The sequence below is a fragment of the Capsaspora owczarzaki genome (assembly GCF_000151315.2).
Source record: "Capsaspora owczarzaki ATCC 30864 unplaced genomic scaffold supercont2.14, whole genome shotgun sequence".
In the NCBI taxonomy this organism is placed as follows: domain Eukaryota; class Filasterea; order Ministeriida; family Capsasporidae; genus Capsaspora; species Capsaspora owczarzaki.
This window is the reverse complement of record NW_011887305.1, coordinates 633,565-646,928: the sequence shown is the minus strand read 5'-3', so window position 1 is coordinate 646,928 and position 13,364 is coordinate 633,565. Positions and strand designations below refer to the sequence as shown.

Below are 13,364 nucleotides of genomic sequence, written 5' to 3'. Positions count from 1 at the left end.
ACCGGAGAATCTCTGAGAATGTGGTGCTCGACAGCACCAATGCTGCAGTCTTCAGACGAGAGCAAGGTGGACCTGTTGCCGATAATCGGGCTGCTGTATTTCAGCCTGATGTGGGCTGTTGCGAGATGGCATGGTGCAGCAATTGCTGTACAGTGAAGGCCGGTGACACGAAGCTGGACACGGTGAGAAGCTTTCATGTTTTGAAAGCAACGGGTTTGCACCCAAACATTCCAATAACTGTCGTTAGACAAATCCAACATAAAGCGATTCAAACTGCACATCGGAGGGAGACTTGCTGGCTCGAACTTGAACCTGCCAACCCGCGCGCATTTGTCGGATGACAGGATGACTCGCTGGCAAGATGGTCACAAGCTCGAGGTTCGAATCGACGACAGTCGGGTGCACAGCCCATTCGTACTGAACATCACCTTGTTCATCTTGGACAGTCAAATCGAAAACACAAACACCGGTGTTGTCAGGACGCTTGCGCCAGTCACGAAGCACTTGAATTGCTTTCACACGGATTGAATTTCCTTGAGGCACGGTGACTTTCAGAACGCGGTCGGGGGTATCGACATGAAAGTATTCTCGTTTGGCATGCTGCACGCCTTGCCAGTAGTGCGCTTTGTCCATAATGAGCTCGGCAATCTCGGCTGGCAGTGCTGGTAGAGATGTGGGTTGATCCTCCAGCGCCAGCCCGCTGGCCAGCAAGTGAAACACGTTGTGAAGGTCTTCAGCAGTTGCCAATCGTGGAAGCAAGGAGAATGCAAGAGGGTTGATCTGCTTGTCGATCCTGCGCACGAACAAACAAAGTGAATGAGCACTCAGCAGGGTGACTCCTTTGGTTGGAGCACAAATCGTTCGGACAAACAACGAACAAAAGTGTCTTCAGAATACGGTTGACTTGACGCGCTTCACCAATCGCTTGAAGACCAGCCTTGCCAATGAAATTGAATCGTATACTATCGCTTAAAGAGTGAGCAAGGTATGTCTGAGCCTCGCCCAACGACCGAGACCAGCAAGCAAAGCGCACAGCAACTTACTCGAGCCACCACAGCTGTTTGTTCACCATGAGTGCTTCAGCAATTGCCTGCGCTCCAATGTCACCAATCTGATTGCCTCTCAGACTGTCCATCTCCTCCATCAGTGAGCACTCTGTGTCATCTGCGAATCATTCACTCACATGCATCAGTCCAAAGAAGCTGCCTTACTCGAGCTTCTCCAGCGTCTTGTTCACTTTGAGTGCCTCAGCAATCGCGTGCGCTCCAGCATCGTCAATCTGATTCTGATACAAACTATCCATCCCCGCCGTCAGCGAGCACTCCGAATACCTTCTACTTGACCACCCGCTCACATGCATCAGTCAAAAGAAGCTGCCTTACTAGAGCTCCTTCAGCGTCTTGTTCTCTCTGAGTGCCTCAGCAATGGCCTGCGCTCCAGCATCGCCAATCTGATTCTGATACAAACTGTCCATCCCTCAGTGAACCACCCTTGCAGTCCCTCTACTGAAATCACCCACTCACATCAAAGTGAGATAGATGATGCCTTACCTGAGCACAGCCAGTGTCGTGTTCACCTTGAGTGCTTCAGCAATCGCCTGCGCTCCGGCAGCGCCAATCTGATTCTCTCGCAGGCTGTCCGTCCCCTCCGTTCGTGAGCACTCGGACTGACCTCTACTGGATCACCCACTCATAAGCACCAGTAGATGCGAATTGACTGACTTGAGCTCCTTCAGCGTCGTGTTCACTTTGAGTGCTTCAGCAATGGCACGCGCTCCAGCATCACCAATCTGATTCTGTGGCAGACTGTCCGTCCTTCGTCGTCAGTCCACTGCTGGATTACCCACCCAACAGCACAGATGCCATACTTGAGCCCGGTCAGCGCCGTGTTCACTCTGAGAGCCTCAGCAATCACTTGCGCTCCCGCATCGTCAATCTGGTTCTGGTGCAGACTGTCCATCCATTTCGTCAGTACACACGCCGTCGCACTGTCTTTTCAATCAGCTCGGCTTTTATCTTACATGAGCCCTCCACTCGCATTCTTGACCTTGTCATACAACTCTCGCTCTCTATCAACCATGCTTTGCATCGTCTTCGACAGCTTAACAAGGACTGGCACTAATCCCAAAGCGACTCCATTTCTGAGTCTTGATTGTTTCCAGATTCCGTGCTCGGAATTCATTTTTTCTTAGACATAGCCAACATAAAGCGATTCAAACACTACATCTCGAGAAGACTTGCTGGCTCGAACTTGAACCTGCCAACCCGCGCGCATTTGTCGGATGACAGGATGACTCGCTGGCAGGATTGTCACAAGCTCGAGGCTCGAATCGGCGAGGGTCGGTTTCACCGAGCATTCATATTGAACAGCGCGTTGCTCATCTAGGACAATCAAATCAAAGCGGCTGCTGCCGTTGCTGTCGAAACGGTTTCCCATGTCACGAAACACCTGAATTGATTTTACACGGATTGAATTCCCATTGACGCCTTGAGGCAGTGTGACTTTCAGAATATGCTCGGGGGAATCATCACCAAACCGTGATCGCTTGGTATGCTGCACGCCTTGCCAGTAGTGCGCTTTGTCCATAATGAGCTCGGCAAGCTCGGCTGGTAGTGCTGGAAGAGAGGTGGGTTGATCTTTCAGCTCCTGTCCGCTGGCCAGTAAGTGAAACACGTTTTGAAGATCTTCAGCAGTTGCTAATCGTCGTGGAAGTAAGGAGAACAAACGAGGATGCACCTGCCGATCGATTCTATGCAAGCAAGGTGAATGAGCACTCAGCGGAGCAACTCCTTTGGTTGGAGCACAAATCGTTCGGACCAACAAACCTACCCAACGTCAGTCGAAGCACGGTTGTCTTTGCGCGCTTCATCAAACGCTTGAAGACCAGCATTGCCAATGCAATTTAGTTGTAGGCTGTCGTTTCAAGGGTGAGCAACGTATGGCAAATGAGCGAGACCAGCAAAGCATAGTGCGCAGCAACTTACTCGAGAAACCCCAGCCTCGTGTTCACTTTAATTCCTTCAGCAATCTCCTGAGCGCCAATGTCACCAATCTGATTCTCCCGCAAACTATACGTCTCATTCATCAGAGAGCGCTCTCTTTGCTCTGTGCTGCATCGCCCGCTCATATGCATCAGTCAAAAGAAGCTGCCTCACTCAAGATAAGTCAGTGGCGGGTTCACTTTGAGTGCCTCAGCGATTGTCTGAGCTCCAGCATCGCCAATCCGATTCCGGTGCAGACTGTTCACATTCCCTCCATCGGTGAGCACTCTGAATGTCATCTGTTGAATCATTCACTCATACGCATCAGGAAAAGTGAGATGAATTACGAGAGCCAACCCATCTGTGTGTTCACTTTGAGCAGTTCGGCAATCGCATGCGCACCAGCAGCGCCAATCTGATTCGCGCTCAGACTGCGAATGCCTTCCATCAGTGAGCACCGCATGGCCTCTGTTGCATCACATGCATCTGAGTTTCCTTACACGAGATATTTCAGCGTCGTGTTCACTTTGAGTGCGTCGGCAATGACCTGCGCTCCAATGTCACCAATCTGATTCTCACTCAAACTGTCCGTCTCTCCATCTGTGAGCACTCTCATTGCCCTGTGCTGCATCACCCGCTCACATGCATCAGTCACAACAAAGCTGCCTCACTTGAGAACTGTCACCGTCTTGTTCACTTTAAGTGCTTCGGCAATCGTGCGCACTCCAGCACTGCCAATCCCATTCACATTCAGCCTGTCCCCATCTCCTCCATCAGTGAAAACTCTATTTGCCCTCTGCTGAAATCTCGCACTGGTACGCACCAGGAACTCTGAGATGCCATACCTGAGCAGAGTTAGCGTCGTGGTCACTCTGAGTGCTTCAGCAATGGCCCGAGCACCAGCCTCACCAATCTGACAATAACTCAGTCTGTCCAAAATCCCCCCCCCACCTCCATCAATGAGCCACTCTTGCTGTCGTTCTACCGGATCACCCACTCACATGCATCAATCAAGGTGAGATGCCTTACCGGAGCTCAGTCAGCGTCGTGTTCACTTTGAGCGCTTCAGCCAAAGCCTGATCGCCAATCTGTTCCTGGCTCAGACTGCTCCTCCATTTCGTCAGCACACTCGTTGTCCACGCTGTTTCCGAGAAATTCGTCTTTCTCTTACACGAGCTCTCTTTTCGCATTGACTTGGTTGTCCAACTGTCTCTCAGTCATGCTCTGATAGGTCTAGATCCAGAAATGCCAACGCACGACTGACCCCTTCCCAAAGTAAGTATCCCCTCAAAGTGACTCAAATGCCAAAGCATTTCCGTTTCTTTGCCTCCATTCTTAACAGATTCGCGCTCGGAATTCATGTTCACTCAGTAGTTGGTGAGAGAGCAATAAAGTGATTGTTGTGGTGCTGAGCGCTGCTGTCCATCCAGATTTCCACAGACCGGCGCCATGCAACACTTGTTTATTTGCCTTAGCAATGTTTTTAGTAGATACTGGGGATGTGCATATCATGCTTTTGTAGCTTTTCCGGCCTATTTTCGCGCATCGCTCACATCCACTCGCACGTCCCAAGGCTGTTCTTTTCATTTTCTACTTGCGCATACTCTCCAACAAGGCTCAGAATCCAATAAAAGAGTCACAAGGGACCTTCCCTGTCACCCTGCTCTTGCCCGCACGATAAGCGCTGCTTGTTTTGGTTTCTTGAGGTTTTTTTTTTCCGTTTTGCTTAGATTTTCGTTTCAGTCTCCTGCTGTTTCAACTCCATTTCCGCCCTCCCCTCCCCCATCTCTTTCCGCCCTTCCCTCAGACCCCCTCTTTGCTTTCTTGCAATTCCACATTGTTCTCCAGCTCACTCTTCTCGTTCTATTGTAAATCCTGTTCTGTTCGCATTGTGTTTTTTTGCCTTTGAGTGCGGTTTTGGTCGACCACCTTTCCGGCTTTCTGTACTTCCGCCTCGGCTCCTTTCTCCTCAAACGTCCTTACGAGTCGGAACCGCATTGCCGATAGAGATGATAGCTCGTGGGAGTGCGGATAATGGTCCCAACGTCAAACAGCCGAAACCCGAAGCAAGCTTGTGTTGTTTGTTTGTTGTTGAGTTTTGCGGCGAAAGCGAGCGTCGGTTTGTCCTGCCTCAACACCCGCGCTCCTCCACCTGCGCCACTCGTCTGGCTCTGTTCCATTGCCGCATGTGTGTGAATGGTGTGTGAGATGGGGGAGGTCGAGAAAGTGACGCGTGTTCCAGTTTCGGCTCTCTCAGGCGCTCCAAAAAACCAAAAAACCAAAAAAAAAAAAAAAAAAAAAAAAAAAAAAAAAGGGCTGCGGTGTTTGGCCTTTTTGCTGTCTCGCCATTCGATTGTTGCCCTTGCTTTGTGCTCCTCGGTGGAGTGCGGGCGTCCCGGGCAACCAGGGACACGTGTGTGCTCTCACTGCTCGGTGTGGCTCCTCGGGTCGCGCGAGTGGGCTGCTGCGCTGCAGGCGGTCGGCCGAGTTGTGGTCTGCGCGAGCGAGGATTACTTATTTTTATTTTTCTTTTTATTTTTTATTTTTTATTTTTTATTTGTTTGTTTTATTGTGCTTTTCCATTGAAAAATTATTATTTTTGGTTTTTTTTTTTTTTTTTGTTTTTTGAGAAAGGGCAGAGCGGCAGAGCAGAGTGCTGTGGGCCTCGTTGCATCTCTCCTCCTTCTCCTTCTCCTCGTCCTCCTCTTTTGTATGCCATTCAAGTGCTGCACGGCGGACTGGCTCACGGTTGAAGCGAGAACAAACAAATCCCAAAAAACAAAAACACAAATTTTCGGCCATTCCGATCCATTCAATTGGAAACCGGTCATCGAAATTTGTGATCACTGATTCTTCGGCCGGGCTGCGCAACCCACTCCAACGGCTCGACTTGTGCTCGTATGCAGCTCCAGTGAAGCAGCGTCGCGGGGGTTTCACAAAGGCGCGACTTTTCGGGGGGGGGGGCGAGCGGATGCGGGTTTATGGGATTGAGCTCAGGTTGTTGCTCCTGGCACCCTTCGAGCCCTTAACACATCCTTTAATCTCCGTGTGGACAAAAAAGATGGTCTTACTTTGGGTTTAACCAACCAAAAAGCAGCGACACTTTGCAGCTCGTGTGCATGGCGATTTGTGGGCAGTTTGCTCGATTCTTTGCTTCTTGGGAATTGGCTTTGTAGTGCTTCTCAATCTTGCTGCTGGTGCCTTTGGGATGTCCTTTTTGTTCGCTTGGCATCGTTGCTCTGGTTGAAGTTGTGTGCTCACGCTGTGTGTTCCATCCTTTTTTTCGTGCTGCTTTTCGCATTTGACAGATTTTTCCCCATTCTTCCTTTTCTCTTTCTTCCACTCACTCGGCTGAGCGCTTCCATTTTTCTTCTTTCTTCTTTTTTTCTTCTCTTATCTTTTTCTTACTTTGTCTTTTTTGCCTTTTGCTGCTGCCCTGCCCTCGTGTGTTCAGGACTTTGCTCCGAAACCGCACCCAGAACCGCAGTTTGGCTTTTTTTTTTTTTTTTGATAATCTTCTCTCTTCTCCCCTGCCGTACGTAGGGGGGACCTTTCTCTTACTCGTTCGCTTGCGAGCTTTTTCGGCGTGGAAAGCACCTCAGCAACAAAAGCAACGTAGCCCGGAGTCTGTGCGGAGGTTTTCAGACTCTGTTTTAAGGGTTTCTCGCGCGATATCCATTCTTTCTTTTCTTCTTTGTTCTCAAGCCCCTCCCTTCTTTTCCATCGGACGCCACCCGCCGTGTTCACTTCCTAAAAGCCCCGAGTCTCTGCAAGTCCAGTCTTTCGTGTGAGGGGCACAAGCTTGAAGCGGCAAGTTCGCACCTCGTTTCAAAAAACCAAAAACAAAAAACCAAAAACAAAAACAAAAGCCGCCCCATGCCTGACAGTCCCACGGCGGTCCTGTCGCCGTCCTTCAACATGCTGTCTCCCATGAACACCAGCAGCAGCAGCAGCAGTAGCATCAGTGGTAGCAGTAGCAACAACAATCACATGGGCAGCCATCTCCATCACCACCCGCAGCACCTCGCAATGGCGTCTCCTTCAGCCTTGGGAGGCGGTTCTTTGTCGACGCACCATCTGCTGGCATCGCCCACCGTTCCCGTTGCTTCGCCGACCGCTGCTGCTGCTGCTGCTGCTGCTTCGTCCTCGTCCCTCTACCACCTGCAGCACCTGCACCACCTGCAGCAGCAACAACAGCAGCAACAACAACAACAACAGTCGCCATCGTCGCAGCGAGCAATGCAGCAGCAGATGCTGGTGACTGCGAGCAGCAGCTGCAGTTCGCCCAGCATTCCGACGATGCCAACCGCCGCTGCCGCCGCCTCGGCCGCCTCGTCCTCCAGCGGGGCAACCAGTGCCGCTGCCCTCGATAACTTCATGTCGTCGTCGTCGATGATCCTGCAGCCCTTGCCCCCGCTCTCCGTCCTCCAGCAGAACTACAACTTGCTCTCCAAGATGCTGCAAGCGCATTCGGTAAACCAAAAAAAAAAAAAAAAAAAAAAAAAATATTCTCTTACATTGAAAAACCGTTTCTTTACTTTTTTTTTTTTTTTTTTTTTTTTTACTTTTGACTTCTTCTTCACGATCTGAGTTTCCTGCGACACGTCTCGATGCTGAACGCTCGCTTGGTGGGCTGAGATGCTGGATCTGGGTTGAAGACACCTCGCTGCTTTCGACTTGTTTGAGAAAACGGCTCTTTTCGTGTGATTTTTCCAGCTTGTTTTGCTTTTTTCTTTTCTTTTTTATGTGCCGTGTCCCGTTCCAGTCGACGGCTGATTTGATGATCGATCGTGATGATGATCATGATTGGGAAAAAAAATTGGTTGGTCAATGTCTTGGCGATCATGTCTGCACAAAGTATTTTTTTGTGTGTGTCTTCATCGTCTTTCTGTGAGCTGCTGAGGCGGTGGCGTGTTGGCTGATTTTTTTTTAACATCTCTCTTCCTATGATCACGCGTGATATCGTGCATCACAGTGAAAAGATAACGGTCGCTTTTCTGTCATGCGCCATGGGTTGTGATGTTTTTATTTTTTTAAACGCCTCACGACGTCTGCTCTCTCACGTCGTGCGGATGCTCGCTCACTTCAATGCAAAACCTTTGTGTTCCAATCTCAAGCAGGACCACGATTCTAACGCATACACGGAAATCGCGGCGGGCTTACTCGCGCTGGAACAGCAAATCTCGCTTCTGCAGCGCTATCCCATGCACCAGCAGCAGTCCCAGCCGTCCTCTGCGAGCGAGACTGGCATCAGTGCTTCATCCTCAAACTCGTCCATCTCGTCGTACACCAACTTGCCCTTGCAAACATCGGTGGCGTCCTTTGCGAGCGCCAACTCGTTCCGACAGTCGTCGCAGCAGAATCTGGCCGCGCTGGCGTCTCCACGCGAGCACGCACTGCTCGATGGCATTGGCGCCATGCACATTGCCTCGCCCATTATTGGAGTGCAGCAAATGCCCAGCAGGCGCCCTTCCATCATGGAGGAAGAAGAGGAATCGGCTGGCGAGTCGTCGGCCACAGCCGCTCAATCGCAGCAGCCTTCATTGCAGCTGCAGCAACAACAGCAGCAACAACAACAGCAGCAGCAACAACAACAACAGCAACAACAACAGCACCAGACCCAAATAATGAGCGCGGCAGCCAAACGCTTGTCGCCAGGCACGATGCGACGTGCATTCAACGCCTCGCCCACAACGAGCATGACCATGAACATGGCTCTCTTGAACAGCCTTGGTCAAAGCGTGACCCCGCCGACCTCGGCGCCCATTGCCACATTCACCGCCACGCACTCTGTTGGATCGGCGCCGCCAATCTCGTCGTGCAACACGCTCATTGACGATGAAACGGCCATCTCGCTCACAGAACAGCTGCGTCAGCAGAATCAGGCCACCATGATGCAGGTGCACTTCCTGCAGCAGCAGCTCGCTGCCTTTGAAAAGCAAAAGCTGCTCCAAACCCCGAACGGCGCGCTGGATGCCTCGGCCTCGCCGCAGTCCATGACAAGCCCCATCATGTCTGGCATGGCTGGTAGCAACTCGAGTCTCAATAGCAATGGCAGCGCCAGCAGCAGCAGCCAGCAGCAGGCCAACAATCGGCGGCGCTTCAATTCCCTCGACTCGAACAAGCAGCCCGACCCCGCAACGCTCGGCCCTCACCCCGTCAGCATGTCCCCTTCTATGCAGCGACGCCAGCATGTCGTTTCTAACAACAACATGGCACCGCCGGTTGCCGGAATTCTCAAGCCGCCGCATCGCCGGCGTCGTGCCAACTCGGACACCTCCACCATGCAAGCGGTGGCAGAGTTTGCCAACCTCCCGCTCAAGGCACGCAATCTGCCTGCGTCCTTTTTCGAGCCCAAGGCGCGCCAGCGTCCCAATGCTTCCCAGTCCCTTGCCCGAAACAACAGCACGGTCAGCGCAACGGACGCCCAGCAGCTGCAGCAGCTATTGAGCCAAATGCCCGCCGGATCTGGCATTGTCATGCCACCTACACCCGCAGGCTCGACGCCAGACATGAGCTACAGCATGCCAGACTCTTCGCGCTCGTCCTTTACCACCACCGACGCGAATGGCGTGCAGATGATGATTAGCAGCACTGCGGTGGGTCACAATGGTGCCACAGTGATGCGTCGCGGGAGCTCGCCTAGCACACTCGGTTCCGGCTTGAGGAAGGCAGGGCCAGAGGATGCTGAACACCCGCTCGTCCGCCGCGCGTCTGGCTCCAACTCGCCCGGCATCGTTGGTCCCTGGGCAGGCAACGGCAACGCACGCGCACCGCTGCTGGGTTCGAGCGGCCCTGTCTCTGGGCGCCGCAGCTCTGCATCGTCCATTTTCCATGCCAACAATCATCACATGCAGGGTGCTACGTCCGGCACATCTTCTCCAACAGCCATTTCACCTTCCTTTTCGCAGTATGGTTTCCCCTCCACGGTCCAGACCATCCCGGAAAATGAGGTGAAGGGCCAGGACGAGCTGCAGCAAGTCTACCAATCCATGATTCAGGCGCAGCAGGTGCACCTGCAGCAAATTCAACAGCAACTGCCCCGCAACAGCACTATGGCGCAGCAGCACCAACAGCAAATCCAGCAACTTCAGCAGCTGTTGCAATCGCCAGAGTATCAAGCTGCATTCATGTATGGTCTAGCAACTGCCGAGCGCTCCGCCGAGTCACAGCCCATGGCCACGGACATGCAGGAGCAACTGCAATTTTTGCAACAGCTGCGACAGCACGAGGAGCAACAACAACAGCAGCTGCAGCAAGAGCAACAACAGCCACAGCTCTTGCAGCTTGAAGCCCCAGCAGCAAGCAACCAAGTGCTCAACGACCAAGAATCCGTCAATCAAATGTTCAAGGCTCTTGCCGAGCAGTTCCAACAGCAACCAGAGCAGCAACCTGAAATGTTGCCTCCGGTCTCCTTGGGGCAGCACGACTCGCTTCCAGGAGTTGACGCCGACATTGGCGATTCGGAACTCGCAGCCCTCATGGTCGATCCGGACCTGATGACTCTGCTCTCCGGTTCTACCGTGTAAATTTTCCCGGTCATCTACGTGATTTCCTCGTAGATTTTTTTTTTTTTCAAAAAACAAATTTTTTTGCTTGTCGATGAAATTTGAGTCTCTTTGAGGCGATTTGCGGGTTGGCTCTCTTAACCGCTTCAACGAGTTGTGAATCATTATTCCGTCGTGCGATTGTGTTTTGGTTTCCTTTCCCATCCTTTATTTCGAGCGGCTCATCTTGTTGCCCATTCTCTTCTTCTTCTTCTTCGTCTTTGGTGTGTTTTGTCGGATTGAGTGATGTTTCGTTCTGTTTGTTTCCGTGCCCATTGTTACGCTTTGTTTTGTTCTATCAATAGATTGTCAATCTATTTGAAACTAATACAAAACCATAACTATCAAGATCACTATGCACTCATCACGCTCGCCTTGCGACGCCTGAGTGTCATGAGTTCCTTCAGTAGGCCCAACGCTTCGCGGCATCGGTCTCGAACGTGGTCTAGGTCATGCTGAGTGGGTCCGAGCAACACAGTAAGGTGGTTGGTGAGCATCCATGTTTTGTTCGACTGCGAGACAGAGGGCCAATACAACAAACCTGCAAAACGTGCGCTCCAAGTGTCGAAATCACAACAAGCTCCCGCATGCCGTCGCGCGTCAAATCGACATATTCGAGGCAATAGACTGGACGCGCAAATCCTCGTCGCCATACTCTCGAGTATTCTGGGACTCCGTCTGCGATAGCAAGAAGTGAAACCCATCATCAGTTTGCTTGGTTGACGGTGAACGAGTCAGCTCTGTCAACCAAGCAGACGTACCTTCATAGCCAATAATCTTGTAGCACAGCACCTGCTGCCCATAAGTGCCAAGCAGAAGCTCGTTTTGATGATCAAAATCGACATCTGCGACGAGCGAGCACAGCGTTGCATCAAAAAAGTCCGAGTCCGGCAGGACAATGGGACAGTCCAGGCCATTCTTTGACACGTCGCTGTATCGCACAATGCGGAGGTCAAGAGAGAAGTCGACAACAGTTAAGGCGGGAGGCGGGGGGGCTTCAAGTGAGCACAATGCCCGCGAAACTTTTCAGACATTAGCCGTTGCGTACAAGTATACAACAGCAGGGCCGAGACAACACGTCACTAGAAGCGAGATGGGATCGTCGCGTGGTTGCTCCAAATCTGATAAGAGTTTGAGAGAAATGAGAGAGGGTTGAGCAGGTGGGACCCTCAGCGCTACATGGAGGAAAAATCGGCATCGCCGCCACACCTTGAAGCTTTAAATCAGGGTGTACACCACTTGCTCTGCGCTCCTGAGAGCGGGTGGTGAACAATTTAACGCTAGAAATCGGTCCATCGAACGATACCGAAGTTACAACTGCGGAAACAAGCCCAGAATCGTCAGTGCAGGGGCGATTTGCATAATAGGTGAGAGTTTTGTTTTGTCGTCATTCGCTGTTTACATTGTGCAGGACTGGAGCTCGCGTCAATAGCAGATCGGCAAAGCTGCACATGGCCGGATTGAGTTCCAAAGGCACACATGCGTTCGCTCCCCGCGGTTTTCAAGTCCAACGTCGTGATGCTGCGCGCGCAAGCAAGTGGGTGGGGGCGGGGTCAGCAAGAGTCCAGCAAAACGTGATTCGTGACTTTACAACGGAAGGAGAAGGAAGAACGAAACAAAAAGGGACCACCCATACTTGGAAAGAATCGGACCGGAAATGGACGAAAAATCAATCGCGCCCGACTCGTAAAAGGTTGAGTTGGTGCTGTCTTCGCAAAAGATGTGCATCTTGCCATCGCTCCCGCCCAGGAGGAACACGGTCTGACTCTTGCCATCAATAACCAATCTAACAGCGTGGGTTTGTGTGATGAGTGATATATCCACCGCATTCGCGCATCAAGGAGACAACAACCAGAACAAAAACCACATACTCTGTGTGTTGTAACTTGAACGGAGTGAACATGATTGGAATAGCCTGGCAATCACCTGCACGACGCAATCCGATGACAAAATCGCCCGTGAGCCGCTCTCGCGTCACAGCGCGCATCGCTTCGAGAACGACAACACCACCAAACAACAAAAGATCCTACCAGCAAGCTTCTCAATGTCAACTGTCGGCGATGATCGGTGTGTAGTTGCTCCGTACACATTCAGGTACGATTGGCTTGGCAGCCCCTGCGTACTCGGCTACAATTTGACCCAGCAATCTCACACGTTAGAAATGGACGTACCACGCATAGTGAGTGAGTGAATCACAAAGTGGTGTGTAACTGTTACCTTGGTAAATGTGATTCCAATCGTAACGCCGGCAACCAATCCGGATCCCGTTCCTGATCCCGTTCCTGATCCCATTCCAGATCCCATTCCAGATCCCATTCCAGATCCGGATTGTCCAGAAGTGCAGAACGCGTCAATCGACACAATGTCGGCGTCGCTTGGGATGTACGTGAACGGCACGTCGACCGCCGACCAGGGCCCTTCCGTCCCGACGATACTCGGCAATGTCGTGGCATCATGCGCATGGACTGCGTTGGTGCTGTCCTGGGCGTCCGGGCGAGGCGGATCCGCTCGCGCCGTGTCAATGCAGGTGACGCGACCGGTGCGCGAAGCAACGAGCACCTGAGGCACAAAAACGTGAGAGAAGTTTCGCTGTTTAGTTAATGTAAACGATTTAAACTCAAACTAATCCAGTACTAAAACGACAAACGAAATCCCCCGCGTCTCCTTCTATCGTAGCACAAACCTTGGTACATGTCGGATGGTGAATGATGCACAGACTGTACACGTTCGCAGGCGACGGAAGGGCAACCGAGTGCTCTTCGACGAACGGTGCTGCCATCAATAGTTTGAATGAGTTTCTAAGAAAGAAGAAGAAGAAATTGAAAGACTGGATGGA

At 51.7% G+C, this 13,364-nt stretch overlaps 4 protein-coding genes across 4 annotated transcripts; 1 reads left to right on the top strand and 3 right to left on the bottom strand.

The window, feature by feature from the left end:
- Positions 1–243: 243 nt before the first annotated feature.
- Positions 244–2,101, bottom strand: CAOG_07666 (hypothetical protein; the record flags this gene model as incomplete). Its single annotated transcript, XM_004343490.2, has 9 exons — positions 2,021–2,101; positions 1,868–1,951; positions 1,722–1,805; positions 1,551–1,634; positions 1,383–1,466; positions 1,212–1,295; positions 1,044–1,127; positions 879–962; positions 244–793 (listed from the first exon to the last, which is right to left on the bottom strand). Exons 1-9 carry the CDS (start codon positions 2,086–2,088, stop codon positions 244–246), a joined length of 1,206 nt encoding a protein of 401 aa, XP_004343540.2. The 5' UTR covers positions 2,089–2,101.
- Positions 2,102–2,187: 86 nt separating this feature from the next.
- On the bottom strand, positions 2,188–4,202 carry CAOG_07665 (hypothetical protein; the record flags this gene model as incomplete). Its single annotated transcript, XM_004343489.1, has 10 exons — positions 2,188–2,749; positions 2,830–2,913; positions 2,985–3,068; positions 3,156–3,239; positions 3,329–3,412; positions 3,482–3,565; positions 3,653–3,736; positions 3,827–3,910; positions 4,011–4,085; positions 4,153–4,202. The coding sequence occupies 10 exons, from the start codon at positions 4,200–4,202 to the stop codon at positions 2,188–2,190; spliced, it is 1,275 nt and encodes a 424-aa protein (XP_004343539.1).
- A 2,087-nt stretch (positions 4,203–6,289) lies between these two features.
- CAOG_07664 (hypothetical protein) lies at positions 6,290–10,876 on the top strand. The gene is made up of 2 exons (XM_004343488.2): positions 6,290–7,454; positions 8,099–10,876. The coding sequence occupies exons 1-2, from the start codon at positions 6,858–6,860 to the stop codon at positions 10,508–10,510; spliced, it is 3,009 nt and encodes a 1,002-aa protein (XP_004343538.2). The 5' UTR covers positions 6,290–6,857; the 3' UTR covers positions 10,511–10,876.
- CAOG_07663 (kaptin) lies at positions 10,818–13,362 on the bottom strand. Its single transcript, XM_004343487.2, has 11 exons — positions 13,212–13,362; positions 12,746–13,087; positions 12,559–12,655; positions 12,400–12,454; positions 12,165–12,314; positions 11,931–12,049; positions 11,738–11,845; positions 11,577–11,649; positions 11,290–11,459; positions 11,070–11,206; positions 10,818–10,983 (listed from the first exon to the last, which is right to left on the bottom strand). Exons 1-11 carry the CDS (start codon positions 13,305–13,307, stop codon positions 10,882–10,884), a joined length of 1,449 nt encoding a protein of 482 aa, XP_004343537.2. The 5' UTR covers positions 13,308–13,362; the 3' UTR covers positions 10,818–10,881.
- Positions 13,363–13,364: the final 2 nt, after the last annotated feature.

Coding starts and splice junctions, on each gene's coding strand:
- CAOG_07664 (XM_004343488.2), top strand. CDS start 6,858: ATGCCTGACAGTCCCACGGCGGTCCTGTCGCCGTCCTTCAACATGCTG. Junction 7,455..8,098: donor AGATGCTGCAAGCGCATTCG/GTAAACCAAAAA, acceptor TCCAATCTCAAG/CAGGACCACGATTCTAACGC.
- CAOG_07663 (XM_004343487.2), bottom strand. CDS start 13,307: ATGGCAGCACCGTTCGTCGAAGAGCACTCGGTTGCCCTTCCGTCGCCT. Junction 12,455..12,558: donor TGACATTGAGAAGCTTGCTG/GTAGGATCTTTT, acceptor TGCGTCGTGCAG/GTGATTGCCAGGCTATTCCA. Junction 11,650..11,737: donor CCCTGATTTAAAGCTTCAAG/GTGTGGCGGCGA, acceptor AACTCTTATCAG/ATTTGGAGCAACCACGCGAC.